The 25801-nt window shown below is 47.6% G+C and overlaps 1 protein-coding gene and 1 non-coding gene across 2 annotated transcripts; one reads left to right on the plus strand and one right to left on the minus strand.

The window, feature by feature from the left end:
- Positions 1 to 1226: 1226 nt before the first annotated feature.
- On the plus strand, positions 1227 to 23690 carry SNUPN (snurportin 1). Its single transcript, XM_049778204.1, has 8 exons — positions 1227 to 1384; positions 8420 to 8564; positions 13690 to 13794; positions 14025 to 14121; positions 16035 to 16132; positions 18252 to 18329; positions 21717 to 21797; positions 22822 to 23690. Exons 1-8 carry the CDS (start codon positions 1227 to 1229, stop codon positions 23134 to 23136), a joined length of 1077 nt encoding a protein of 358 aa, XP_049634161.1. The 3' UTR covers positions 23137 to 23690.
- On the minus strand, positions 4103 to 4206 carry LOC126028805 (U6 spliceosomal RNA). Its single transcript, XR_007502519.1, has one exon. It is a non-coding gene; the product is annotated as a U6 spliceosomal RNA (small nuclear RNA).
- Positions 23691 to 25801: the final 2111 nt, after the last annotated feature.

Below are 25801 nucleotides of genomic sequence, written 5' to 3' on the forward strand. Positions count from 1 at the left end.
AGCAATTTCTGAGCACAGAACCAGGAGTAACCCCTAAGTGCCGCCGGGTGTGACCCAAATCATAAAAAAAAAAAAAAATATTGTAAATCAGTATCTTTGGACTGAAGAGATAGTACAGCAGATAAGGCACTTGCTTTGCCTGTGTTTGACCTGGGTTTGTTCCCCGGCATCCCATATGTTCCCCTGAGCCCACTAGTATTGATTCCTGAGTGCAGAGGGAATACCGTTTAGCACTGATAGGTATGACTCCCTCTCCCCCACAAATCACAGTTTCTTAATAAAGATAAAAAAAAAACAGCTTGGGGCCGGAGAGATATCATGGAGGTAGGGCATTTGCCTCGCATGCAGAAGGACGGTGGTTCAAATCCCGACATCCCATAGGGTCCCCCGAGCCTGCCAGGAGCGATTTCTGAGTGTAGAGCCAGGATTAACCCCTGAGTGCTGCCAGGTGTGACTCAAAAACAAAACAAGGCTTGATTGCATGCAAGGCATATTCTTTAACTTTTTTTTTTTTTGGTTTTTGGGCCACACTCGGTGATGCTCAGGGGTTACCCCTGGCTATGTGCTCAGAAATTGATCCTGGCTTGGGGGACCATATGGGACGCCAAGGGATAGAACCGAGGTCCATCCTAGGCTGGCACGAGCAAGGCGGACACCTTACTGATTGCACCACTGCTCCGGCCTCTTCTTTAACTTTTCTACTAAATACCTTCTAGAGCTAAGTTTTTGTTTTTATTTTATTTTATTTTAACTTTTTAGATTTGGGTCCATACCCTGTGGCGTTCAGGGGTATGTAAATGCTCAGGAATGCTTGGGGGACCATGGTGGTATTGGGAATTTGTTTTTGTTTTGGGTAACACCTAGTGATGCTAAGGACTTAATCCTGAATCTCCACTGAAGCATCAGGCCTGGTGGGTTTGGGGGACTATATGTGTTGCTGGAGATTGACATCAAGCCGGCTGCATGTCAGGCAAGTGCCTAACTGTACTATCGCAGTGGCCTCTGTGGTGCCAGGAATTTGAACCAGAGTCGTGGTTGCCTCAGTGGCATGCCAGGCCAGTGTCGTATCCACTGTCCTATCTCTCATCCCAAATTTATTTACCCTCAGCTTCCTGGAAACAGTTGAGCTTTTGGGTTAAATGATTTGAAGGAATGTAACCATCATGTTACATCATAACATCCTTTACATAGTAGATTGTTTTCTTATGTTTTTCTTTGCAGGGATAATGGAAGAGCTGAGTCAAGCCCTGGCTGGTAGTTTTTCTGTGTCTCAAGATCTGAACAGCACAGCGGCCCCCCACCCACGCCTATCCCAGTACAAGTCCAAGCACAGTTCTCTGGAACAGAGCGAACGTCGCCGCAGATTACTGGAACTACAGAAGTCGTAAGGGATATTTTAACTCTTTGCTGTCTCCTGAGGGCCATTTAGAAAATCGGTCCTTTTCCATAGAGAACACTGCTTCCCATGTAGACCTTTCTCAGGTGTATCTTCTAGCCAGGATGGTTGAGAGAGGAATATTGGCAGAGTTAGACATCCTTAATTCCCAGAGTTTCGGAAATGAGACTGGAGGAAGAGACTGAATGAAGACTGAAAGGAAAAGTTCAGTCATTTGGTTACATTTCTTTTTCTTTCCTGGCAGCAGCCCTAAACTTTGCAGTCGGGGCCTTGTGAAAGCCACTCCCGAAATTCTCTGTGTGGCTTCTCCTGCACTCTGAAGCCTGGCCTTGGGGTGGTCTTCCTGTCTTCCTTGAGTTCAGATATCCTCTGGAGCCCTTGGGAGTTCAAGACAAATAAAATTTCACAGGAGTCTGAGGAAATGTCTTCCATATACTTCTTTCTACAAGCCAAGAGGAAAGAGAGGGCTGGAGTATTTGAGGCTGAGCTGTAAGTCTGGAGCCTGCCATATCACCCTCTGTGCAATATAGATCTCTCCTGGGTATTAAAGGAATTAGGGATTAAGAGAAATTTAACAGCTGCACATTTTTTTATATGCTTTTGCATTTTGCAGGGCTCGATCACTTGGTTTGTTTAGCAAAGTTTTCTCTGCTTGCAGAATCTTTCTGAGATCATTCCTTGCCAGTACCCTAACACTTCACCTTTACCTTTTCCATTGATAAATATACTTGCACCTGGGGAGGCCACACCCAGCGATGTTCAGTTGTTACTCCTGACTCTGTATTCAGTTATCAGTCCTGTTGGTACTTGGGGAACCATATGAGATGCCAAGAATCGAACCCAGGTTGGCCACATGCAAGGCAAGTGCCCTATCCACATATATTCTCACTCGGATCCCTTTTTTCTTCTTTTTTTTATTTTATTTATTTATTTATTTATTTACTTTTATTTTTTTTGGTTTTTGGGCCACACCCGGCTGTGCTCAGGGGTTACTTCTGGCTCTCTGCTTAGAAATAGCTCCTGGCAGGCACAGGGGACCATATGGGACGCCGGGATTCAAACCAACTACCAACTACCTTAGGTCCTGCATCGGCTGCTTGCAAGGCAAACACCACTGTGCTATCTCTCCGGCCCCTTCTTTTTTTTTTTTTGGTTTTTGGGCCACACCCTGTGATGCTCAGGGGTTACTCCTGGCTATGCGCTCAGAAGTTGCTCCTGGCTTCTTGGGGGACCATATGGGACGCCGGGGGATCGAACCGCGGTCCGTCCTAGGCTAGCACAGGCAAGGCAGGCACCTTACCTCCAGCGCCACCGCCCGGCCCCCCCCCTTCTTTTTTTATTTTAAAGAGAAAATAGGTTTTATTGGTGATGTAACTTAAGAAGGGGTAAGTCAAATCTCAGATTCTCAGAGTTCAGGGGGTCCGTGATGAGGGTTGTATTTCTTTCTTTTTTTTTTTTTTTTTTTGGATTTTGGGCCACACCCGGTGATGCTCAGGGGTTACTCCTGGCTATGCACTCAGAAGTCGCGCCTGGCTTGGGGGACCATATGGGACACCGGGGGATCGAACCACGGTCCATCCAAGGCTAGCGAAGGCAAGGCAGGAACCTTACCTCTAGCGCCACTGCCCAGCCCCCCCAATTTTCTTTTTTTTTTTTTTTTTTGGTTTTTGGGCCACACCCGTTTGACGCTCAGGGGTTACTCCTGGCTATGCCCTCAGAAATCGCCCCTGGCTTGGGGGGACCATATGGAACACCGGGGGATTGAACCGCGGTCAGTCTTATGCTAGCGCTTGCAAGGCAGACACCTTACCTCTAGCGCCACCTTCCCAGGACCCCAGGCCTTTTGTTTGTTTTGGTTTGTTTGGGTCACACTCAGCAGTGCTCAGGGGTTATTCCTGGCTCTACACTCAGAAATCGGACAAACCATCGTTCTTCTGCATGCAAGGCAAACGCACTACCTCCATGCTATCTCTCCGGCCCGAGGGTTGTTTCAACCCCAGAGCTGCCCATAGTGATTTCCTTTTCTTCCAATCATGTCCCCATATTTTCAGAGTCATTGGCATGAATTCAGTAATGCCCTGCTTCTTAGAGATTTGGATCTTCTGGTTCAGGGAACTTGACCTACACGGGATCTCAATCACATGCTTCTTGTTCAGCAGATTGGTGCAGATGGACATGATGACTTGGCCAATGAGGGCCCTGACGGCTGTGTCCTGGGGCTTTCCAAAAATATCTTGTATACTTTCTTGGAGTTTAAGATTAGGAACAGTATGCTGGACTTCATAGCTCTGTTGCCTGTTGACCATTCCTGGAATTCTTTTTTACTTTTTTAGATTTGTAGTTTATAGTATCACTAATGATAGCATTTCATACATATCACAGTCCAGCACGCTTTCTCCCCTAGAGTGTCAACTTCCCTCCACTGTTGTACTGTACTGAGCAAGTATATAGTACTTAGTTTCTTTTCCATAATTTATTTAGTGGTCTTTTGAGTGAACAGAGAGAGAGCTCAATGGGCTCAGCATGGGATTTTACATTTCCAAGACCCAAGTATGATCCCTGACACTATATGGTTGTCTGAGAACCACTGGAACCAGGAATAATTCCTGAATACCAATGTTTGTAGCCCCACAATAAAACAAAAATAGTATGTTTTTGGAGAGAGATCCTTAACTGTTCCTGAAGTGCTGCCTCTTTCTTTTTTTTTTTAATATGGAATGCTTCGTGAATTTGCGTGTCATCCTTGCATAGGGACCATGCTCATCTCTGTATCATTCCAATTTTAGTATATGTGCTGCCAAAGCGAGCAACTGCCTCTTTCTTTTTTAATGATACCAGGTATTCTATTATGTATTGTGGTGGTGAGTTTTTTGTTTGTTTTGTTTTTGCCACACATGGCGGTGCTCAGGGGTTATTCCTGGCTCTGTGCTCAGAAATAGCTCCTGGATGGGCCAGAGTGATACCACTGGAGTGGTAGCACAGTGGGAAGGCATTTGCTTTGCATGCAGCTGACTTGGACAGACTTGGATTCTATTCCCGGATTCCCTTTTGGTCCCCCAAGCTTGCCAGGAGCGATTTCTGAGTGCAGAGCCAGGAGTGACCCCTGAGTACTGCCAGGTGTGGCCCAAAAACAACGGCAACAAAAAAAAAAGAAATTGCTCCTGGCTCAGGGAACCCTATGGGATGCCAGGGATTGAACGCGTGTCTGTCCTGGGTCAGCCACGTGCAAGGCAAATGCCTTACCTCTGTGCTACCACTTCGGTTCCCAATTCATTTGAATTCTAATTATTTTTTTGTTTGTTTGTTTTTGTTTTTTGGTCATACCCAGCAGCGCTCAGGGGTTACTCCTGGCTCTATGTTCAGAAATCACTCCTGGCAGGCTCGGGGGACCATATGGGATGCCAGGATTCGAACCACTGTCCTTCTGTATGCAAGGCAAACTTCTTACCTCCATGCTATCTTTCTGGCCCCTGAATTCTAATGATTCTTATTCTCCCACTCTTTAATTTAGAGAAAGTTTATATTTATATTGTTTGTTTGTTTTTTTTTGTTTTGTTTTTTTGGTTTTTGGGCCACACCCGGTAACGCTCAGGAGTTACTCCTGGCTATGCGCTCAGAAGTTGCTCCTGGCTTGGGGGACCATATGGGACGCCGGGGGATCGAACCGCGGTCCATCCAAGGCCAGCGCAGGCAAGGCAGGCACCTTACCTCTTGCGCCACCGCCCGGCCCCATATTGTTTGTTTTTTAAGACATATTGACTGATTGGTTTTTGGGCCACACAGTGGTGCTCAGGGGTCACTTCTGGCTCTGCACTCAGAAATCAACCCTTGTAGGCTGAGGGACCACATGGGTTGCTGGGAATCAAACCAGGTCCCTCCTGGGTCAGCTGCATGCAAGGCAAATGCCACACCACTGTGCTATCTCTCTGGCCCCCTATATATATTTTTGTTTGTTTGTTTTGGATTTTTGGGCCACACCGGGTAGTGTTCAGGGGTTACTCCTGGCTCTGCATTCAGAAATCGCTCCTAAAAGGCTCAGGGCACTACATCGGATAACAGGGATTGAACCCAGGTCAGTCTCAGGTCAGCCAAGTAAAAGGCAAACACCCTACACTTTGTGCTGTTGCTCTGGACCCTGTGGTGGCTTTTTGTTTGTTTGGGGGACCACTCCTGGTTTGTGGTGCTGCTTAGGGCTTTCTCCTGGCTCTGTGCTCAGATATCACTCCTAGAAGTTTTTTTTTGTTTTTTTGTTTTTTTTTTTTGGTTTTTGGGCCACACCCGTTTGATGCTCAGGGGTTACTCTTGGCTAAGCGCTCAGAAATTGTCCCTGGCTTAGGGGACCATATGGGACGCCGGGGGATCGAACCTCGGTCGAGATCTTTCCTGGACTAGCGCTTGCAAAGCAGACACCTTACCTCTAGTGCCACCTCGCCGGCTCCTAGAAGTATTTAAGGAGCCATATGTGATAATGGTGTTCGGACCCTGGTCAGCCACATGCAAGGCAAGTGCCTTAACCCTTGTATTATCTTTTTTGTTTGTTTGTTTTTATTTTTGGGTCACACCCAGCAGCACTCAGGGGTTACTCCTGGCTCTACGCTCAGAAATTGCTCCTGGCAGGCCCAGGGGACCATATGGGATGCCGGGATATGAACCACTATCCTTCTGCATCCAAAGCAAATGCCCCACCTCCATGCTATCTCTCCGCCCCCCTCCCCTTGTATTATCTTTTGGGTCTGCTATTCCATTGAATATCAATGCCCTTCTGAAGAGTACTACAGACATTCTTCCTTTGTGATTTCAAATACCATCTGAGAAAGAACCAGAGAGAAAAGTGTGTGTCCTTTTGTGTATGGGTTTTTTGTTTGTTTGTTTGTTTGTTTTTTGTTTTTTGGGCCACACCCGGCAGTGCTCAGGGGTTCCTCCTGGCTGTCTGCTCAGAAATAGCTCCTGGCAGGCACGAGGGACCATATGGGACACCGCGATTCGAACCAACCACCTTTGGTCCTGGATCGGCTGCTTGCAAGGCAAACACCTCTCCGGGCCCTTGTGTATGGTTTTTTTGTTTGTTTGTTTGTTTTGGTTTCTTTTGGTTTTTGGGTCACACCTGGCAGCTCTCAGGTTATTCCTGGCTCTATGCTCAGAAATCGCCCCTGGCAGGCACAGGGGACCATATGGGATGCCAGGATTCGAACCACTGTCCTTCTGCATGTAAGGCAAATGCTTTACCTCCATACTATCTCTCCGGCCCCTTGTGTATGGTTTTTTTGGGGTCACACCATGTGGCCTTCAGTGATTACTCCTGGCTCTGCACTCAGAAATCGCTCCTGGCAGGCACAGGGGACCATATGGGATCCTGAGAACCGGGGTCTGTCTGGAGTTGGATGCGTGCAAGGCAAATGCCCTATCACTGTGCTATTGCTCTGGCCCCCTTTTGTGTATATTTAAGGACAGCAGCTCTCCAGTTCCTCACTGACACTCAAGTTGTACATGTCTTCTAACATGCTTGAGCACGTATGTTAGACATCCAGCTGTGTGGTGGTCTCTTGCCTTAGCCTTGAGGATGCTGAGAGTAGGAATTTATATGGTATCTACAAATCACTTTGCATTTATTAGTTTCTAAGAGGCTCCTTTCCTTTCTCAAGTTTCCCAGATTTATAGAGTAATGAGGAGATAGCACTAAAGGAAAACAAATAGTGAGCAATACTAAATAATAAAGAAAGTGACTTTCCTGGAAAGTGAGAAATTGGAGAAGGTTTGGCTGATCCTCAGAAAGCTACATCAAGTGGAAAGTTCCAGAAACTGTCCTTGTTTCAATCCTTTCACTGTATCTAGTATTTCCCATGGGGTTTTGAAATAGATGGTTTCTGGGCAGGGAAGTGTCAGCTCCCTCTGAATAGGAAGTGGGAGCCTGGGACTGGTTGGGTGAGATTGGGGTTTGGTCAGCATTTCTAGCTGGGAAACCTTGAACATTCCTTTAGATCAGGCGTCTCAAACTCGAGGCCCGTGGGCCGTTTGCAGCCCTCCCTACAACATTTTGTGGCCGTGCCCTAGAGGCATCTTTTTTTGTTTCGTTTTGTTTTAGTTGTTTGGGTCACACACACACACACACCCCAATGTTCAAGGCTTACTACTGACTTTGCACTCAAGGATCACCCCAATTTTGCCTCCTGCGGCCCCCAGGTAAATTGAGTTTGAGACCCCTGCTTTAGATGTTTCACATTGCCAGTTCTTAGGAAGTCATGAGGAATGCTGATTATTTTCAGAGGTAATTCCTTTTTGAAGCCCTATGAGAAGGTAGACACTAGATTAGCCATATAAAAAGAAACTATCATCTCTTATTCCTCCCCAGAACTCCCAAGTTCTCCCTCAGTTTGTAGCTTCTGTCTTTTTTGGTTAAATCTGTCACACTGGGACTGGAGCACATGCTTAGCATGCCAGAGACCTGGGAGTGATCTCTGGTACAACATGATTCCCCTTGTACCCCCAAGATGTTCTTAGTGTTGAGCTGGGAGCAACTTTCAAGAATTGCCAGATGTGGTCCAAACACCTTCAACCTGAAAAAAAAAACCCAAAATCCAAAACATACTTTTTGCTTTGCTTTTGGGTTTGGGGAACAACACCTGGCGGTACCCAAACACTGTTCCTGATCAGACCCTGGTAAGCTATTTGAAAGATAAGTTCCCATGTTTTTAGGTTTATATTTAGGTTCTACACCTAGTGGTACCGGAGGCTGCTCCTAGCTCAGGGATGCTTGAAGCATTGTGCAATTCTAGGGATTGAACCTAGGCCCCCTGCATGCAAAGCAATGCAAAGCTCAATGCTCAAGCCATTGAGTATCTCTCCAGTCCCAAATCTGCCACTTTTAAAGGGTATCTTTCTTTGCGGAGGGCAGGGATTGAGGCATATCTAGTGATACTGAGGGGCTCCGTTCCCAGCTATTCTCATGTGCTCAGGAGCTTACGCCCTGAGGGGTATACTAAGATGGAAAAAACAGACCTTATGCTATTTTTTTTTTTTTTTTAGCAAGCGCCTGGATTATGTGAACCATGCTAGAAGACTGGCTGAAGATGACTGGACAGGGATGGACAGTGAGGAGGAAGATAAAAAAGATGACGAAGAAATGGATATTGATGTGGGCAAGAAGTTACCAAAGCGCTATGCTAATCAGGTAAGTCTTGCAGAGAAAATTGGAGAGTTCTTGTTTAACTCCTTGGCTATACAAATTAGAGTCAAAAGTCCATTCCTTTTTGTGGGGCCGGGCCACACCTGGTGGTACTTCAGTCTTACTTCTGACTCTGTGTCCAGGGGTCACTTCTGGTGGGCTCAGGGGACCGAATGGGGTGCTGGGGATCAAGCCCAGGCCAGCCTTACCTGTTATATACCGTATTTTCTGGCGTATAAGACGACCGGGTGTATAAGACGACTCCCTAATTTTGCAGTTAAAACATAGTTTTAGGCCTCTATTCACTGTATCAGACAGAACGTTCCTGTGCTGCAACTGTACCACAGTGAGCCAATCACAACAAGCAAAGGTTCCGAGGTTCTACTGTCATAGACTTCCTCTCTGACTCTGGCTGATCTGAGCAGGCTTTTGACAGTGTAAATTCGGGTCCAGAACATTGTCTAATTTGCATACATTAAAAGCCTGCTTGGATTGACTGTGTCAGAGAGGCGGTCCGAGCAGCCTTGCAGTGATTGGTGCAGAACAGTGTCTAATTTGCCTGCATCAAAAGCCTGCTTGGATTGGCTGAGTTAGAGAGGTGGTCCGAGCAGCCTGGCAGTGATTGGTACAGGATCGAGTTGGAAAATTCCTTTTGTGGCAATATTCAGACAATTTTCGTTTAGCAGCATATTGAAATATTTTTCGGAATATACTCAGCATTTAAGACGACCCCCGATTTTTGGTTGACTTTTTTTTGTTTTAAAAGTCTTATACGGGGCCGGGCGGTGGCGCTAGAGGTAAGGTGCCTTCCTTGCCTGCGCTAGCCTTGGATGGACCGCAGTTCGATCCCCCGGTGTCCCATATGGTCCCCCAAGCCAGGAGTGACTTCTGAGCTCATAGCCAGGAGTAACCCCTGAGCGTCACCGGGTGTGGCCCAAAAACAAAACAAACAAACAAACAAACAAAAAAAAAGTCGTCTTATACGCCGCAGGAAAATACAGTAATTCGAGCTAGACTACAGCTTGCCTTGCATCCAGCTTACCTGAGTTTAATTTCTGGCATCCCAGAGGGGTCAGTTGCCAAAGAAAAATTCCTGAATGCAGAAGGAGGAGGGGTAAATCCTAAGCATCACCAGGTGTGACCAAAAAACCCAATACAGACAAACAAAACAATCAAATCTTTTTTCATCTGCTTGTTTTGCTTGGGGCCATATCCCTGTACTGATGGATATTAGTACTTAGGGGCTAGTCTGTGACTCTTTGCTTAGGAGTGACCTCTGGCAGTGCTCGGAGAATCAGATGTGTGATTAAGAGCTAGGGTTGTAAAAACAAATAAATAAGAACTAGGGTTGTGGGGCCCGGAGAGATAGCACAGCAGCGTTTGCCTTGCAAGCAGCCGATCCAGGACCAAAGGTGGTTGGTTCGAATCCCAGTGTCTCATATGGTCCCCCGTGCCTGCCAGGAGCTATTTCTGAGCAGACAGCCAGGAGTAACCCCTGAGCACCGCCGAGTGTGGCCCAAAAAACAAAAAAAAAAAGAACTCACTGCAGCCACTTGTGAGTTTTTCCTCCTGTCTCCAGCTCTGTACTGTCTTTAAATCGGGTTACTTGTCTTCTTGGATGGGAAGTACCACCACACCTGGCAGCACTCAAGGGCTACTCCCGCTCTGAGCTTAAGGTCATTTCTGGAGGTGTTTAGGGAACCAGGCTGTGCCAGGGTTTGTACGTGGACCTCCTGAGTGCAAAGCTAGTGCACCAGCCCTTTGAGGTAGGAGTCTTTCTGGACCATGGGAATTTCTTTGAACTTTTCTATAGTAGTTTTCTTTTGTTTGTTTCTTTGTATTATTCCCCCCCAGAACCCCCATTTTTGTTTTTGTTTTTGGGCCATGCCCAGCGGTGCCTCAATGCTCACTGAGCTGTGTGCTCCTTTAGTTACAGTGTTTGCATGTGCCTGCTCCTAGTGGAGACACCTGGTTGCACTGCTTGCAGGGTCACTGCTTGCAGTGCTCACTTCACATATGTGCTCACCAGAAGTCACACTTCCTAACCATGGCCCTTGCAGCTCATTTTTCAGTGGCAGTGCTCATAGTCAGGTTGGAGGGAGTCCCAAGCTTGTGCTGGTGTTTATACATGTGACTGCAGTGCAATAGGATTCTGCTGGTGGCCCCACAGATCCCTGACATCAGAGCTGCTAGGATTGCTTTTATTTGTGGGGGACTCTGGTGATTTGAACCTGTGATTATGTATGTCTAGGACCAGTGCTCCAAAGTCCTGTGCAGGAATGGCATCTTTTTTGTGTGTGTGTGGTTTTTGAGTCACACCCAGCAGTGCTCAGGGGTTAATCCATGGCTCCAGGCTCAGAAATTGCTCCTGGCAGGCACGGAGGACCATATGGGGCGCCAGGATTCGAACCGATGACCTCCTGCATGAAAGGCAAACGCCTTACCTCCATGCTATCTCTCTGGCCCAGGAATGGCATCTTTAGCAGCACAAAAAGTTTAACATTTTGATATATGGGCTGGAGAGTACTGTGCTATTGGAGTACAGTAGGTAGGGGCTTGCTTTGCACGTGGCTGACCCAAGCTATCCCATACGGTCCCCCAGACCCAGTCATGAGTGATCCTTGAATACAGAACCAGGAGTAAACTGGATGTAATTGCTTGTGACCCCAAAACAAAACAAAAAGATTTAGTAATGAGAGTGGAGATGCCATTTGTTAAGTGACAAATGTGGATGAGGGAGTGTGGGACTTTTCAGAGATGGGGAGAGTTAGGCAGCAGAGGCAATGAGTTCTGCATTGAAAATGCAGCAATTTGGGGCCAGAACTATAGCACAGTGGTAAGGCGTTTGCCTTGCATGCGGCCAACATGGATGCACCCCAGTTCGAATCCCGGCATCCCATATGGTCCCCCAAGCCTGCCAGGAGCGACTTTTGAGTGCAGAGCCAGGACTAACTCCTGAGCGCTGCCAGGTGTGACCCAAAAACAACAACAAAGTGCAGCAATTGGAAATGGAGGAATAGCATAGTGGGCAGGGCGTTTGCCTTGCCCGTGGCCAACCTGGGTTCGATCCCTGGCATCCCATATAGTACTGAGAGACAGGGAGAGGGAGGGAGGGAGGTGGGAGAGAAGGAGAGAGGAAGGAGGGAGAGAGAGAGAGGAGAGAGAGAGGAAGGAGGGAGGGAGGGAGGAAAGAAAGAAGCAAGCAAGGAAGCAGACCTGGGACAGACCTGGGTTCGATTCCTGGCATCCCATATGGTCCCCCAAGGCTGCCAGGAGCAATTTCTGAGCTCAGAGCCATGAGTAACCCCTGAGCACCGCCAGGTGTGCCCCAAAACAAAACAAAACGCTGAGTTTGAGGGTGAGTGAAGGGACAGAAAAAGGTGTTCAATGAGTAGCTGGGAATATATGTCTGGAGTTGGAAGATGACAGAGGAGAATTGGGAGGCATCTTCTTGGAAGTGACAAATGACACTAAAAGTGGATTAGATCTTGGAGCTAATACAGCAAATGAGGCTTGTTTGCCTTGCATGCAGTTGATCCCAGGTTCAATCCATAGTATCCCATATGGTCTCCTGAGCATTGACAGCAGTAACCCCTGAGCATCTCTGGCTATGGCAAAAAAAGAAAAAAGAAAGAAAAAAAAAGAAACAAAATAAAACAAAAATTAAATAAGGGGGCCCGGGGAGATAGCACAGCGGCGTTTGCCTTGCAAGCAGCCGATCCAGGACCAAAGGTGGTTGGTTCGAATCCCGGTGTCCCATATGGTCCCCCGTGCCTGCCAGGAGCTATTTCTGAGCAGACAGCCAGGAGTAACCCCTGAGCACCGCCGAGTGTGGTCCAAAAACCGAAAAAAAAAAAAATTTAAATAAGAAGTGGAAGGTCAGAGCAATATCACAGTGGTAGGGTTTTTGCCTCGCACGAAGCCAATCTGGGACCCACCCAGTTTTTGTTTTGTTTTGTTTTGTTTTTTGGGGGGGTCACACCCGGCAGCGCTCAGGGGTTACTCCTGGCTCCACGCTCAGAAATCTTTCCTGGCAGGCTCGGAGGATCATATGGGATGCTGGATTCAAACCAATGACCTTCTGCATGAAAGGCAAACACCTTACCTCTATGCAATCTCTCTGGCCCCCAGGAGCAATTTCTGAGCTCAATTAGGAGTAACTTCTGAGCGCTGCTGGGTGTGGCCCAACCCACCCTCCCAAATAATAATAAAGTAGATGATTTCAGTCTTCAAATAAGACCTTCAACAGCCCTGAAAATTCTATGTTCTGGGGACGTGTTTGGAGACACAAACACAACAAATCTGTGTCCCACATGTGTGAGCATGCGTGAGGAATATGTGCAAGGGAGGAGATTGTATTGGCAGCCTCACCAGAAGAAGGGAGTGGGGAAGGATAGGGAAGGCGAGGAAAGGAAGACACTGGGCAGAGAGGAAGATCATGGATGACCTTTAACAGGACTGTGGCCAGTGTGGGTGGAAGGCAACATCAATAAATAAGCTGTTCTCTAGACTCATTTAACAAGCATGCAGAATGATGAAATTTTTTGGTTATTTCAGGAGATTAAAGTTTGAGTTCTGGGTTGTTTTGTTGTTGTTTTGGGACTGTACCAAACAGTAGCTTAAGAACCACCTGGGTTGTTGGGAATCAAACCTAGATCAGTGAGGCCAGAATGATAACATAAAGGGTAGAGCATTTGCCTTGCCTGCGGCCTTTCTGGGTTTGACCCCTAGCATCCCATATGGTCCCCCAAGCCTGCCAGGAGGGATTTCTTAGCCAGAACCAGGCTCAAAAACAAAAACAGAAAAGCCTGGGTCAGACACTTGAGAGACGAGTGCCTAACCCACTATACTACTGCTCTGGCCTCTGTGTTCTTTCTTGAGGGGGGGCATACCTACTGGTACTAAGGGGTGACTCCTGACTTTGTGCTCAGTGATCAGTCTTGACAGAGTTGGTGGATCCACCATATATAGTATGAAAAATTGAGCCAGGGTCAGCTGGATGCAAGGCAAGCACATCAGCAATCTCCAGCTGCCCACATTCTCATTCACACACTTCCATCACAGAAGCTATAACACAGAAGCGTTGCCCAGAGTGCTTGAGGGTTTGTGACCCCTTTTCTTGTGTTCCTAGTTGATGCTCTCCGAGTGGCTAATTGATGTGCCCACAGACTTGAGGCAGGAATGGATTGTGGTCGTGTGCCCTGTGGGAAAGAGATCCCTGATTGTGGCCTCCCGGGTAAGTAACTGCTTGCTGCTCCTCTGCCTCAGTGTGCCGTGTCCATTGCAAGAGACTTACTGGACTCTGGAAACCACAGCTGTGACTGGTTGGGGCCCAGAGACCCTTCTGTAGGCTGGGTTCCCAGAGCACCATTGATGGGCTGACCGCCCTCACCCCAGGCCAGAATGTGGAAGCAAGAGGGTGTGGAGTGGCCTGCTGGGAATGCCATTCACTTTCTTCCTGCACAGGGGTCAACCAGTGCATATACCAAGAGCGGCTACTGCGTCAATAGGTTCCCCTCCCTTCTTCCAGGAGGCAACAGGAGAAATGCAACAACAGCGAAAGGTATTTTCAGCAACGCATTCAGGCTCCTCCTTACAAAATGGGAGCTCTGGGGGGAGCCACAGACAGTGGGTTGGTATTTCAGACACCTTCCCAGGCCAGGTAATGGGCAGGCTGGGAAAGGCTTCACTAGATGAAGAGTACAGTAAACTACTACTGGATTCTCTTCCATGTGGTCATTGTCCTGACCAGGGACTTTTCTTCTAGTGGGGCCCAAGCAAGAGCATGAGATTGTGGAGGTTAAGTAATTTGCTCACAGTGACTCTGGGAGCATTGCATGCTGGGAAGAGGCTTCAGTCCTTCTCTCTTCCCTTCCTCTCAAGCTCCTGGAGTTGGCTCTTTGTTCTCTGTACTAGGCTCAGATGCCTCCTGACCTTCAGACGCTTCCCATGTGGGCTTGGCCCCCAGCCTCACGCCTTTCCCACACACCCTCTATAAACCTATGCTTCCCTCTGTGCCTCTGGCCTCCTCCTTCCTCGCCCATGTGCCCCCTCATTCTACAGCTGGGCCTTTGCTCCCACTGCTTCCATACTCTGGCCCAAACCCCCCTGCTACCTCCCCTACTCTGTAGTTTGAATTCTCTAATCCCTGAAGATTCTATTTATAGCCCCCTCATCTGTGAAGCATTTCCTGCTGCTCCAGCCTCCTTTTTCTGAAACGCTGTTGCCTTTAGTTTTTGCTTATGCTATACTGTAATTCAGCTCTCCATTCTTTCCTCTGTGACCATCTCACTTTCCTTCGCTTGGTAAAGACTTCCTTAAAGACAGGGACTACTGGGGCTGGAGCAATAGCACAGCGGGTAGGATGCATGCCTTTCATGCAGCCAACCCAGATTTGATCTTCAGCATCCCATATGGCACTCCAAGCCCTTAGGAGTGATTCCTGAGCATGAAGCCAGGAGTAATCCCTGAGCACCACTGGGTGTGGCCCAAAAGCGGAAAAGAAAAAAAAAGCAGATAGGGACTACTTATATTTCCTGGGTCTATGATGGCTACTCAAAAGGCAGAGCAAGCCCTCAACTAATATGTTTTGTTCAGTGTCGCTTCATTTTTGTTGCTGCTGTTGTCTAGTTGGGACCTCACTGCATAATGTTGGGTGCTACTGTCTGCTTTCCTGGCGGTGCTCAGGGAACCATGTGTGCTTCCTGCCTGCAGGGCACATGCTTCAGCCCTCTGAGCCTTCTTCCTGCCCTGTCAATGTCTTTTCATCATAATGCTGTGGGGAACAAAACAATCTCAGTTGAGATTGGAGAGGTAGTACAGTGGGTAGGGCATTTGCCTTGCGTGCACTCAATCCAAGTTCCATTTCTGGCAACCCATAGATCCCCTGAACACTGCCAGAAGGACATCCTGAGTGCAGAGCAATGAGTAAACCCTGAACATCTGGGATGTGACCCAACAACTTAGAAACCAAACAAACAAACAAACAAGCAAAAACAATTGCAGTTGACATTAAACTAAGTAGAATTATTTAAGGACTTGATTCCTTTGTAGCACAGTGTCCAGGAACCTTAGTGGCATGTCGAGTGAGGATTGAGAGTAGTGATAAGCTAAAAATGGCAAATAATTTATTTTCAAATGTTAGCTTCTCTCAAGTCTCAAAGTCTCTAGCTTCTCTCAGAGCACGGAACTTTGTTGATTTGAAAGTGAGAATTCCCCCAGGGCTCAGAAGTTGCTTTCATCCCCCTTGTGCCTGCCTTACCCCAGGCACCTTTAAGCTTACCTTTAAGCTGCACCAGGAATCCAGGAAGGGCTGTGAGCAACTTTTTTGGTAATGAGCCCTGTGTTCTTTTGCACTGGTGCGTGTGACAAGCACTGAGCTTCTTGGACTCAGTTCAGTCCCAGGTCCCTAACATGTCGAGGAGTCTCCCTGGCGTGGAAGGGAGCTCCGTGTTGACTTTGTCCTTTGTGGCCCAGATTACACCATACTGGACTGCATCTACAGTGAGGTGAGCCAAACCTACTACGTTCTAGATGTGATGTGCTGGCGGGGACACCCCTTCTACGACTGCCAGGTGAGCACGGCTTCTCCCTCCTGGAAAAGTGGCTGAGCCTGTGGGTTTGGTACATGACCAACTTCTTAGTGGTCTATCAAGAGCATTCTCTTGTGTTCTTAGTCTCTTTAAGTGTGTGTCAATTAGCTTCTTTTGAAAAGAGGAGGAGGAAGAAGAGGAACTCAGGAAAGGAGAGCAGTTCTGGGGCTGGGAGTATGGAGCAGCAGCAGAAGTGTGGACTAGGGCTGCCCTGGAAGGGATGGAACTGCAGAGTGACCTCAGTGATTGTCAGAAGTGGGCCACAGAAATGCCACTTTGTGCAGATGGCATGGGGAAGAGCAAGAGGGATGTGCACCCCCTTTCAGGACATTTCTGCCACTTCTGCCTGCTCCACAAATGCCTCTGGACCCTGAGAACAGCAGTTTTGCTCAGCTGTGAGCCTAAAGCCTATAGGCTTCAAGCACCTGGCTTTGGATAGAAGGAGTTTCCAAATGAGGAGCCTTCCATTGCCAATTTCTTCTGTGGTAGCTTACCAGTAAGCAATTATTTAAATATATATATGTGTGTGTACATATCTACATACATACATACATTTGGTTTTAGACCACACCTAGCAGTGCTTGCTTTTTGCTCTGTGCTCAGGGATCATCCCTAGAAAGGCTCAGGGAACCAGATGTAGGTGCCAGTGATGACACCTGGATCAGCGAGTACAAGGCCAAGTGCCCTACCCACTGTACTAGCGCTCCAGCCCCAGCATAGTGTTTTTCAATGAATGGTTTTATAAAATGGTTGGAAATTCACATTCTGGGCCTGAAGAAATAGTATAGTGGGTAACACCTTGCATGCGTATGACACTTAAGTGAGTATGATATCCCGAGTGATCACTGAGCACTTAGTGGTGTGGGTCAAAAACAAATAAACAGTCACGAATTAGCACTATAAGTTGCTTCTTTCCATGCACATCACCCTTGCTAAGTATTCCAAATGTTGGGCTGGAATGATAGCATAGGGCATTTGCCTTACACGCGGCCAACCTGTGACCAACCTAGGTTTGATCTCCAGCATCCCATATGGTCCCCCGAACCTACCAGGAACAAAATAAGGGCTGGAGTGATAGTACAGCAGGTAAAGTGCTTTTTCCTTGCATGAAGCTGAGCCACATTTAATTCTAGCCCCACATATGATCCTCTGAAAACTGGTAGGAGTGATCTATGAGTACAAAGCCAGAAGTAAGTCCTAAATAACATTGGATGTGACCCCAAAAATAAATAATATGAATAAATGGCAATAATGATCATTTAATTCTCAGCAGATGATTAAATATTACTAAAAGTAGGTATGCAGAATTTTTTTTTTTTTTTTGGGTCACACCTGGCGGTGCTCAGGGGTTACTCCTGGCTGTCTGCTCAGAAATAGCACCTGGCAGGCACGGGGGACCATATGGGACGCCGGGATTTTTTTTTTTTTTGTGCCACACCCGTTTGACGCTCAGGGGTACTCCTGGCTATGCGCTCAGAAATCGCCCCTGGCTTGGGGGGACCATATGGGACGCCGGGGGATCGAACCGCGGTCCGTCCTACGCTAGCGCTTGCAAGGTAGACACCTTACCTCTAGCGCCACCTTCCCAGCCCCATGGGACGCCGGGATTTCAACCAACCACCTTTGGTCCTGGATCGGCTGTTTGCAAGGCAAACGCCTCTTTGCTATCTCTCCGGGCCCGTAAAAGTAGGTATGTAGAATTCTTACCATGGAACTTAACGCAGAGTAGTTGCAGTAATAGGTATCTACTCTTACTGTTATTCAAAACCCTACTAGAGTTTGGGGAGATGGCTCAAAGCCTGGAGCTTTGTATAGAGAAGGCCCAGATTTGTCCCCTAAGCACTGCTGCCAGGAGCAACCCTCAAGCTCTAAGCCTGGAGTATTCCTCATGCACTTCTGTATGTTGTCCAAATAATAATAATAAAATAATCTTTTTTGATTTTAAGGAAAGACCTACAAGATTTTATAGGATTTTGACCTTATTGCATTGTTCTAAGGGGAATGAGAGTGTTGAGATAGAAGGGTCAGTTGGCTCTTTATGGTGGGGCTGTTGTTGATAGCATAGTTTGAGATGAGTTATATTCTCTCTTCTCTATGGCAGACTGATTTTCGATTCTACTGGATGCATTCAAAGTTACCAGAAGAAGAAGAACTGGGACAAAAAACCAAACTCAATCCTGTAAGACATAGTGTTTGGAATGAGAGAGTTCTTTATGGGGAATGCTTTGGATTGTTCACTCATTTAAATATCATTATAAGGGGTGAGGAAGAAGGATCCTTTATTTTTTTAATTTTAACAAACACTATTTTTATTTATTTACTTATTTATTTATTTATTGGTTTGGGGGCCACATTCACCAGTGCTCAGGGGTTAGTTACTCCTGACTCTGTGCTCAGAAATTGCTCCTGGCAGGCTGGGGGACCATATGGGATGCCAGAAGTTAAATCCTGTCTCTCTTGGGTCTGCAGTGTGCAAGGTAAATGCCCTACCACTGTGCTATCTCTCTGACCCCAGAAAGCAGGATTCTTGAATTTTTCTTTGTTTGAGGCAAGATAGAATAACAGGAAGCATACACACTTACCAGTCATCTTGATTTGAATTTCAAATTAGGTGTTAACAATTACTAACTTGGGGTCAGAGCAATAGCACAGCAGTAAGGCATTTGCCTTGCATGCGGCCAACACAGGACGGATCCCGGTTCGAATTCCGGCATCCCATAGAGTCCCTTGAGCCTGCCAGGATCGACTTATGAAAGCAGAGCCAGGAATAACCCCTGAGCATCACCGGGTGTGGCCCAAAGAACAAAACAAGTGCCCATGGGAAAGCTGACAGACACTTTGAGAACGTATGCTCTGGTATCTTAGCTGAAAGTGGGCCCTCTAGTCAGTCTCATCATTCACAGATGAGAATACAGACTCCCAAGGACAACAGCCCAGGTATCTTGGTAGTCTGTTCAGTGACTTAAATATGTGACAGTTATTTTCAGAACATTTATTAGCAAAGTTCATAATTTGACTTTTGCTTTGATGACTTCCAAAAATAAATTCGGGGGAGGGTCCACACCTGGCATTGCTCTGCACTCAATAATTACTCCTGATGGTGCTCGGGGACCATATGGGATGCTGGGGATTGAACCTTGGTCTGCTGCATGCAAGGCCCTACCCGCTGTGCTCTCACAAAAAAATTTAAAGGCAATTGAGTAATCGATTACATCATATAAGTCACAGGCTTTCAGTGATTTTATTAATGAAATCCTAGAAGATGCATTGAGGAAGGCAACTATTATGGCTGGAGCAATAGTACAGTGGGTAGGGCACTTGCCCTATGTATACCTGACCTGGTTTCAGTCCCTGTCACCCCATATGGTTTCCTAAGCCCTGCCAGCACTGATCCATGAATACAGAGCCAGACATAAGCCCTGAACACCACTGGGTATATCCCCAAAACAACAGCAACAACAAAACAATGACTAAGAAAGGCAAACATGAGATTTTTCTCTCAATTGCTAATCTACATGCATTGTCTCATTGCATCCCCACAGTATTCCTATGAGGTAGACTTTTTTTTTAATAATTATGTGTGGGGCCAGAGCAATAGAATAGCAGGTAGGACATTCGTCTTGCATGCAGCCAACCTGTATATGATCCCCGGCATCCCATATGGTCCTCGAGCCTACAAGGAGTGGTTTCTTCTTTTGTTTGTTTTGTTTTTAGGCCACACCAGGTGGTACTCAGTGGTTACTCCTGGCTCTATACTCAGAAATTGCTCCTGACAAGCTCGGGGAACCATATAGGATGCCTAGAATTGAATCCGGGTCAGCCACATGCAAGGCAAACACCCTACCACTATGCTATCTCTCTGGCCCCAACGAGTGGTTGTGGGCACAGAGCCATTAATAACCCCTGAGTGCTGCCGGAGACACACAAAACAAAAGTGTAGATATTAAAAAAAAAAGAAGTAGCAGCCAATCCAGGACCAAAGGTGGTTGGTTCGAATCCCGGTGTCCCATATGGTCCCCCGTGCCTGCCAGGAGCTATTTCTGAGCAGACAGCCAGAAGTAACCCCTGAGCACCGCCGAGTGTGTCCCAAAAAACAGAATAAATCCCAAGGGGCCGAGAGATAGCATGGAGGTAGGGTGTTTGCCTTGCATGCAGAAGAATGGTAGTTCAAATCCCAGCATCCCGTATGGTCCCCCAAGCCTGCCAGAAGCGATATCAGAGCGTAGAGCCAGGAGTAACCCCTGAGCACTGCCGGTGTGACCCCAAAACCAAACAAACAAACAAACAAACAAAAAAGAAAAATTCTGAGTATCACTGGGTGTGATCCAAAAACCAAAAAGTAAAAAATTTATGAAGTCTCAGGGCCCGGAGAGATAGCACAGCGGCGTTTGCCTTGCAAGCAGCCGATCCAAGGATCAAAGGTGGTTGGTTTGAATCCCAATGTCCCATATGGTCCCCTGTGCCTGCCAGGAGCTATTTTTGAGCAGACAGCCAGGAGTAACCCCTGAGCAACGCCGGGTGTGGCCCAAAAACAAAACAAAAAAATTTATGAAGTCTGAAATTAGTGATTGACTTCACTGGCCTTTTACAAAAGCAGCAGTTACAGTGCTGAAGAGACCAATAGTCTCTAAAGCTAGCACAGGATGGTGGTTCTTGGCCTTGACTGTATGTTAAAATCAACTGAATAATGTAAATAAAATATCTATCCCCACGCCAAGCCAGTTCAGCCAGAATGTGGGAATGGATTGCTGAACCTGGGCATCAGCAGTTTTTAAGAGTTCTCCAGTTGGGGCCAGAGAGATAGCATGGAGGTAAGGCATTTGCCTTGCATGCAGAAGGTCGGTGGTTCGAATCCAGGCATCCCATATGGTCCCCTGAGTACAGCCGGGTGTGACCCAAAAACCAAAAAAAAAAAAAGAAAAGAAAAGAAAAAAAGAATTCTCCAGCTGAGGGGCCAGAGTGATAACACAGTGGTACGGCGTTTGCCTTGCACGCAGTTGACTCAGGATGGACCTAGGTTTGATCCTCGGCGGCCCATATGGTCCCCTGAGTCAGTAGCAATTTAGGATGGGGGCCACTGACTGAACCATCAGAGAAGCATGAGATGGATGACACTGAAAACTTTTCTTTTTCTTTTTTTTGGGGGGGGCCCACACCCGGCAGTGCTCAGGGGTTACTCCTGGCAGGCACGGGGGACCATATGGGACACCGGGATTCGAACCAAACACCTTTGGTCTTGGTCCTGGATCTGCTGCTTGCAAGGCAAACGCCGCTGTGCTATCTCTCCGGCCCGAAAACTTTTCTTTTCTCTTTCTCTCTTTTATTTTTTTTGGACCGCACCCGGCTGTGCCAGTTTTCTGTTGGCTCTGCACTTAGGGGTCATTCCTGGTGGGGCTTGAGGGACCCTATGAGGTGCCGGGGATCGAACCAGCTTGGCCTCATGGTAGACACGCTCCCTACCCTCTGTGTTCTCTGGCCCCATATAACTTTTTAGATACAGATTTTCAGTTGTTGGATTCTGTGTTACTCATTACATCCTAATTCTTTGTTCTGATTTCTATTTCAGTTTAAGTTTGTGGGGCTACAGAACTTCCCTTGTACCCCTGAAAGCCTGTGTACGGTGATGACCATGGATTTTCCTTTTGAGGTAATGAGACAGTCGCGTCGGTTGCTGTGCTCCGGCTGTGGGACGCGGGTCTCAGTCACCATGGCCGAAGAGCTCTCCTGGTTCAGCAGTGTCTAGGGAGCAGCTGAGAGCTGAGGCTGGGAGAGTTGTGTCAGGGCAGCTAACTGGTTTCGGTTTTAGTGTGGCAAGTCCCACATCCCTGGAAGCTACCAAATTTGGGCAGAAATTTGCCATCCTCTGTCATTTCCCTCCCCAGTGCCACGCACCAATGTTCTTTCACCCATCATTAGCCCTCGGAATTCTGCCTTGTCACTGCAAGTATTTACTTGTGCTGAACATAATTTGGCTAAAAGGGTCACAGCTTCCCAAATGAGAAAATGAGTTGCCTTCATTTCTGGAAGTCAATTAAGTAGGTGGCAAGAACACCGTCCTTATTTATAACCTTTATACCCCAGGGACAATTAATGCTTTCTTAGAGATGAGTCACCAAATCAGAAAAGAAAAATGTGGGGCTGTGGGAGGTCTTCCTGTTGAGAAAAACGAAGCTTCCCAGAACAGAACTTGAGAACAATTTAGGGGTCGTTTCAGGAGCGGGCAGTGGCCAGCCAGCCTGCTTTCTCCAGAGTCTTCTCCTTAGCAACTTCTGGGGCAGGGCCCAGCCCCTCATTCTTCTACTTCCCTTGTGAGCGCCTCCCCCCTTCACAGAGCCCGTCTCCCAGTGCTGGAAAGTGCATAGGACTGGGATACAAGAGCTCGGTTTATTCAGATTGTTGCCAGTTGGAACTTTCTTTGTTTTGAGGGAGGCCCCCCAGAACTCTGAGTACCCACCCCCGACAGCCTGAGGCTAGAAGGAGGGCAGCACAACCCTGTAAATAGGAAAGTGCCATTTGTATTTATATTCTAGTCCTAGGGTGATCATTTTGGGCACATGAGAAAGGAGGACCCCCGCCCCTGCTCCTCACCCTCTCCTGCCAGGCCAGGAACCAGAGAAAGCATCAGTATGTAGAAAGTCTTCTGGCACTGAATTTCCTTGAATTTCTTCCAGGTGGATGGCCTGCTCTTCTACCACCGGCAGACCCACTACAGCCCCGGGAGCACCCCTCTGGTGGGCTGGCTGCGCCCGTACATGGTATCAGATATCCTCGGTGTGGCTGTGCCAGCTGGCCCACTGACTGCCAAGCCTGATTATGCGAGCCATCAGCTCCAGCAAATCATCGAGCACAAGAAGAGCCAGAAGGAGGGCGTGAAGGATAAGGCCGCACACCAGGCTTCTGAGAATGGCCATTACGAACTGGAGTACCTGTCCACCCCGCAGCAGCCCCAGAGCCCAGCCCACACAGGCAGTGGCATGGAGAGCTAAGGATGGTGATTGCAATGGGCCCCCTGGAAGGAGGGTGCCTGGCCCCAGAAGAAGGACTCGTGTGAAGACCGTGATAAGAGCAAGCAGCTTCACTTCAGAGTGGACTTCACAAGGCCACTGAAGCGGGCATCAGCTTATCTGGTATCCGCAGCCTGGCTCAGACAGTTGTGGGAGGGCCCAGCCAATTTAGAGTCGGGTAGCAACTGCTAGGAACACATATCCCACATCCCTGAAGTAAATACGTTATTTTTCAGAAAAGAGTTGTTTTTGATTGGTAAATGGTAGAAAGGCGTGAATCCTCTCCCCACCACACACACCTCCTTAAACCGTGGCTGCTCCATCTTGGCCCATTTTGCTGTCCTTTTTAGCACGTAAGCATCCTGCTGAGTTTCCATTGCTGCTGTTGCTTTGGGTAATGTCATTTTCTGAAAGGTCTTACTAGGAACTGCAATTCTTGGTATTTCACTATGTTCTCTCTTCTGAGAAGACAAGTGTGATTTGCTTTGGTTTAGACAGTGCCAGAGATAAAATAAATGGAGTTCATTCTTTCCCTACACCTGTGGGTGAGGACCTCACTCACATGCAGTTGGCCTAGTCCTCCATGATGCAGGACTGTTCCTGCCTAGAGAAGCTAGCTCAGCAGTGGGGAGAGAAGAAACCCACCCACAGAGTTCAAGGTGGTGAGATCACTGCTTTTCTGAAAAATGGTGATGGTGGGGGGAGAGCCAGGGAGGTTTCACCAAGGTCAGAGCTGGGCAGAAATGGGGCCCTGCAGCAGTTTCTCAGAAGCTAGAAGGGTCTAGCAATTGCACCCTGCCAGAGAAAAGCAGCTTACTCTGAGACCTGGACCCCGGTTCAGCAGGGTGTAAGCAGAAAACAGGAGTGAAGAGTTGTGAGAGGAGCCTGTGTGTCAAGCAGTGGTTTTAGGTTTGAAGTTGTGAAGCCAAGGACACTGGTGCCAAGCCCTGCATGAGCAGATGCACTCAGAGTGAAGAACTCAGGCTCTTAATCTGTGGTTGGTGCGAGTGGCACTCTAAAACTGACCGGCTCTTTTCTGCTTTGTTCCGGAAATGTGCCCCATTTCTGTGGCCTCCATCTGCTCTTCACACTTTGTCCCTCATTTCTAGATCCTCTCTTACTGACACTCACATCCCAGTACTTGCTGTCCTGTAGATAAAAATCACTGAGGGATCCGGTCAGATCTCCTCCTCTGACAGCCAGTTGTTTCTCTCTGCTGATTAGTTCTGGGAATAGATTGGGCAGAAGTTGTGGTTACGTGAAGCTCTCTTTACACAAATTCAGCACAACAGGGGGACTGGCCCCTGGGTGAGCTCTTAAAGAACTGCTAAAGCTGAGAAGGTTTATCTTCCCTTGCTACTTCACAGTCAACGAGGACCCTAAAGCCAGCAGACTTTAGCTACTACAAGAAGCTTTTTTCTGAATTTAGGTCAATTCTGCAACAGGAACATTATCTTTTTTTTTTTTTTTTTGGTTTTTTTTTTTGGGGGGGGCCACACCCGTTTGACGCTCAGGGGTTACTCCTGGCTATACGCTCAGAAGTTGCTCCTGGCTTGGGGGACCATATGGGACACCGGGGGATCGAACCGCGGTCCGTCCTAGGCTAGTGCTGGCAAGGCAGGCACCTTACCTTTAGCGCCACCGCCCGGCCCCAGGAACATTATCTTTTGCTGAGACGGGGGTGAGGTGGGGTGGAGAAGACACACATACCAGGGACCACTTCTGCTGGTCTCTAGGGACCATCTGTGGTGCTAGGGATCAGATAGGGCCAGCCACCTGCAAGACAAATCAATTACCCTCTCTTGATCTCTTCAGCCCAGAACATAATTTTGTTGCCAAAGCATGTCGTAAGCTGTCTAGAGGGTTAGAATTTTATGCTCTTCTCTGAATGTTGTAGTCAACAGCCAGTTGTATTACTTCAAGAGCTATGTGTGTATACTAGTATCAACAGAGAAGTACTGGGTTCTGCTCAGAAATAATCATGGGGGCCAGAGCGGTGGTGCAGCGATAGGGTGTTTGCCTTGCATGCGACTAACCTAGGATGGACTGCGGTTCGATCCCCTGGCATCCCATATGGTCCCCCAAGCCAGGAGTAACCCTGAGCATCACTGGGGGTAGCCCAAAACAAACAAAATTAATCAAGTCTGGAAGGGCCATTCGTGAAAAGACACACCTCTTTAGGGACAGACACATGATTCGAAACACATATCAGCCAAACTTACCACTGCACACCATTTGATACTATTGAATGTCAATTTTCAACAAGTTTCAACTTTGTAACTTGAAGGAAGTACTGAAGAGTTTTCGGAGCCAGAAATGTGCCTCAGCAATGGTAGAACGCATTACTTCACATGTAAGGTGAAGGTTCTCACCTGGTACCTCAGAAAGTTAAAACTGGAGTGATGTACAATGGGTAAGGCACTTGCCTTGCACAGACAGACCCAGGTTTGATCTCTGGCACTCCATATGACATCCAAGCACCACCAGGAGTAACAGAGGCAGAGCCAGGAGTAATCTCTGAGCATTGCCAGGTATGCCCCCACCAAAAAAAAAAATTGATCTCGGGGCCGGAGCAATAGCAAGTGAGTAGGGCATTTGCCTTGCATGTAGCCGACCCAGATTCTATCCCAACATCACATACGGTCCC

Source organism: Suncus etruscus, chromosome 1 (genome assembly GCF_024139225.1).
Source record: "Suncus etruscus isolate mSunEtr1 chromosome 1, mSunEtr1.pri.cur, whole genome shotgun sequence".
Taxonomy (NCBI): domain Eukaryota; kingdom Metazoa; phylum Chordata; class Mammalia; order Eulipotyphla; family Soricidae; genus Suncus; species Suncus etruscus.

Excerpts from the sequence above, each read along its gene's own strand:
- SNUPN (XM_049778204.1), top strand. The coding sequence starts at position 1,227 with ATGGAAGAGCTGAGTCAAGCCCTGGCTGGTAGTTTTTCTGTGTCTCAA. Across the intron at positions 13,795-14,024 it reads CCCTGATTGTGGCCTCCCGG|GGGTCAACCAGTGCATATAC; the intron begins GTAAGTAACTGC and ends CTTCCTGCACAG. Across the intron at positions 21,798-22,821 it reads CCATGGATTTTCCTTTTGAG|GTGGATGGCCTGCTCTTCTA; the intron begins GTAATGAGACAG and ends AATTTCTTCCAG.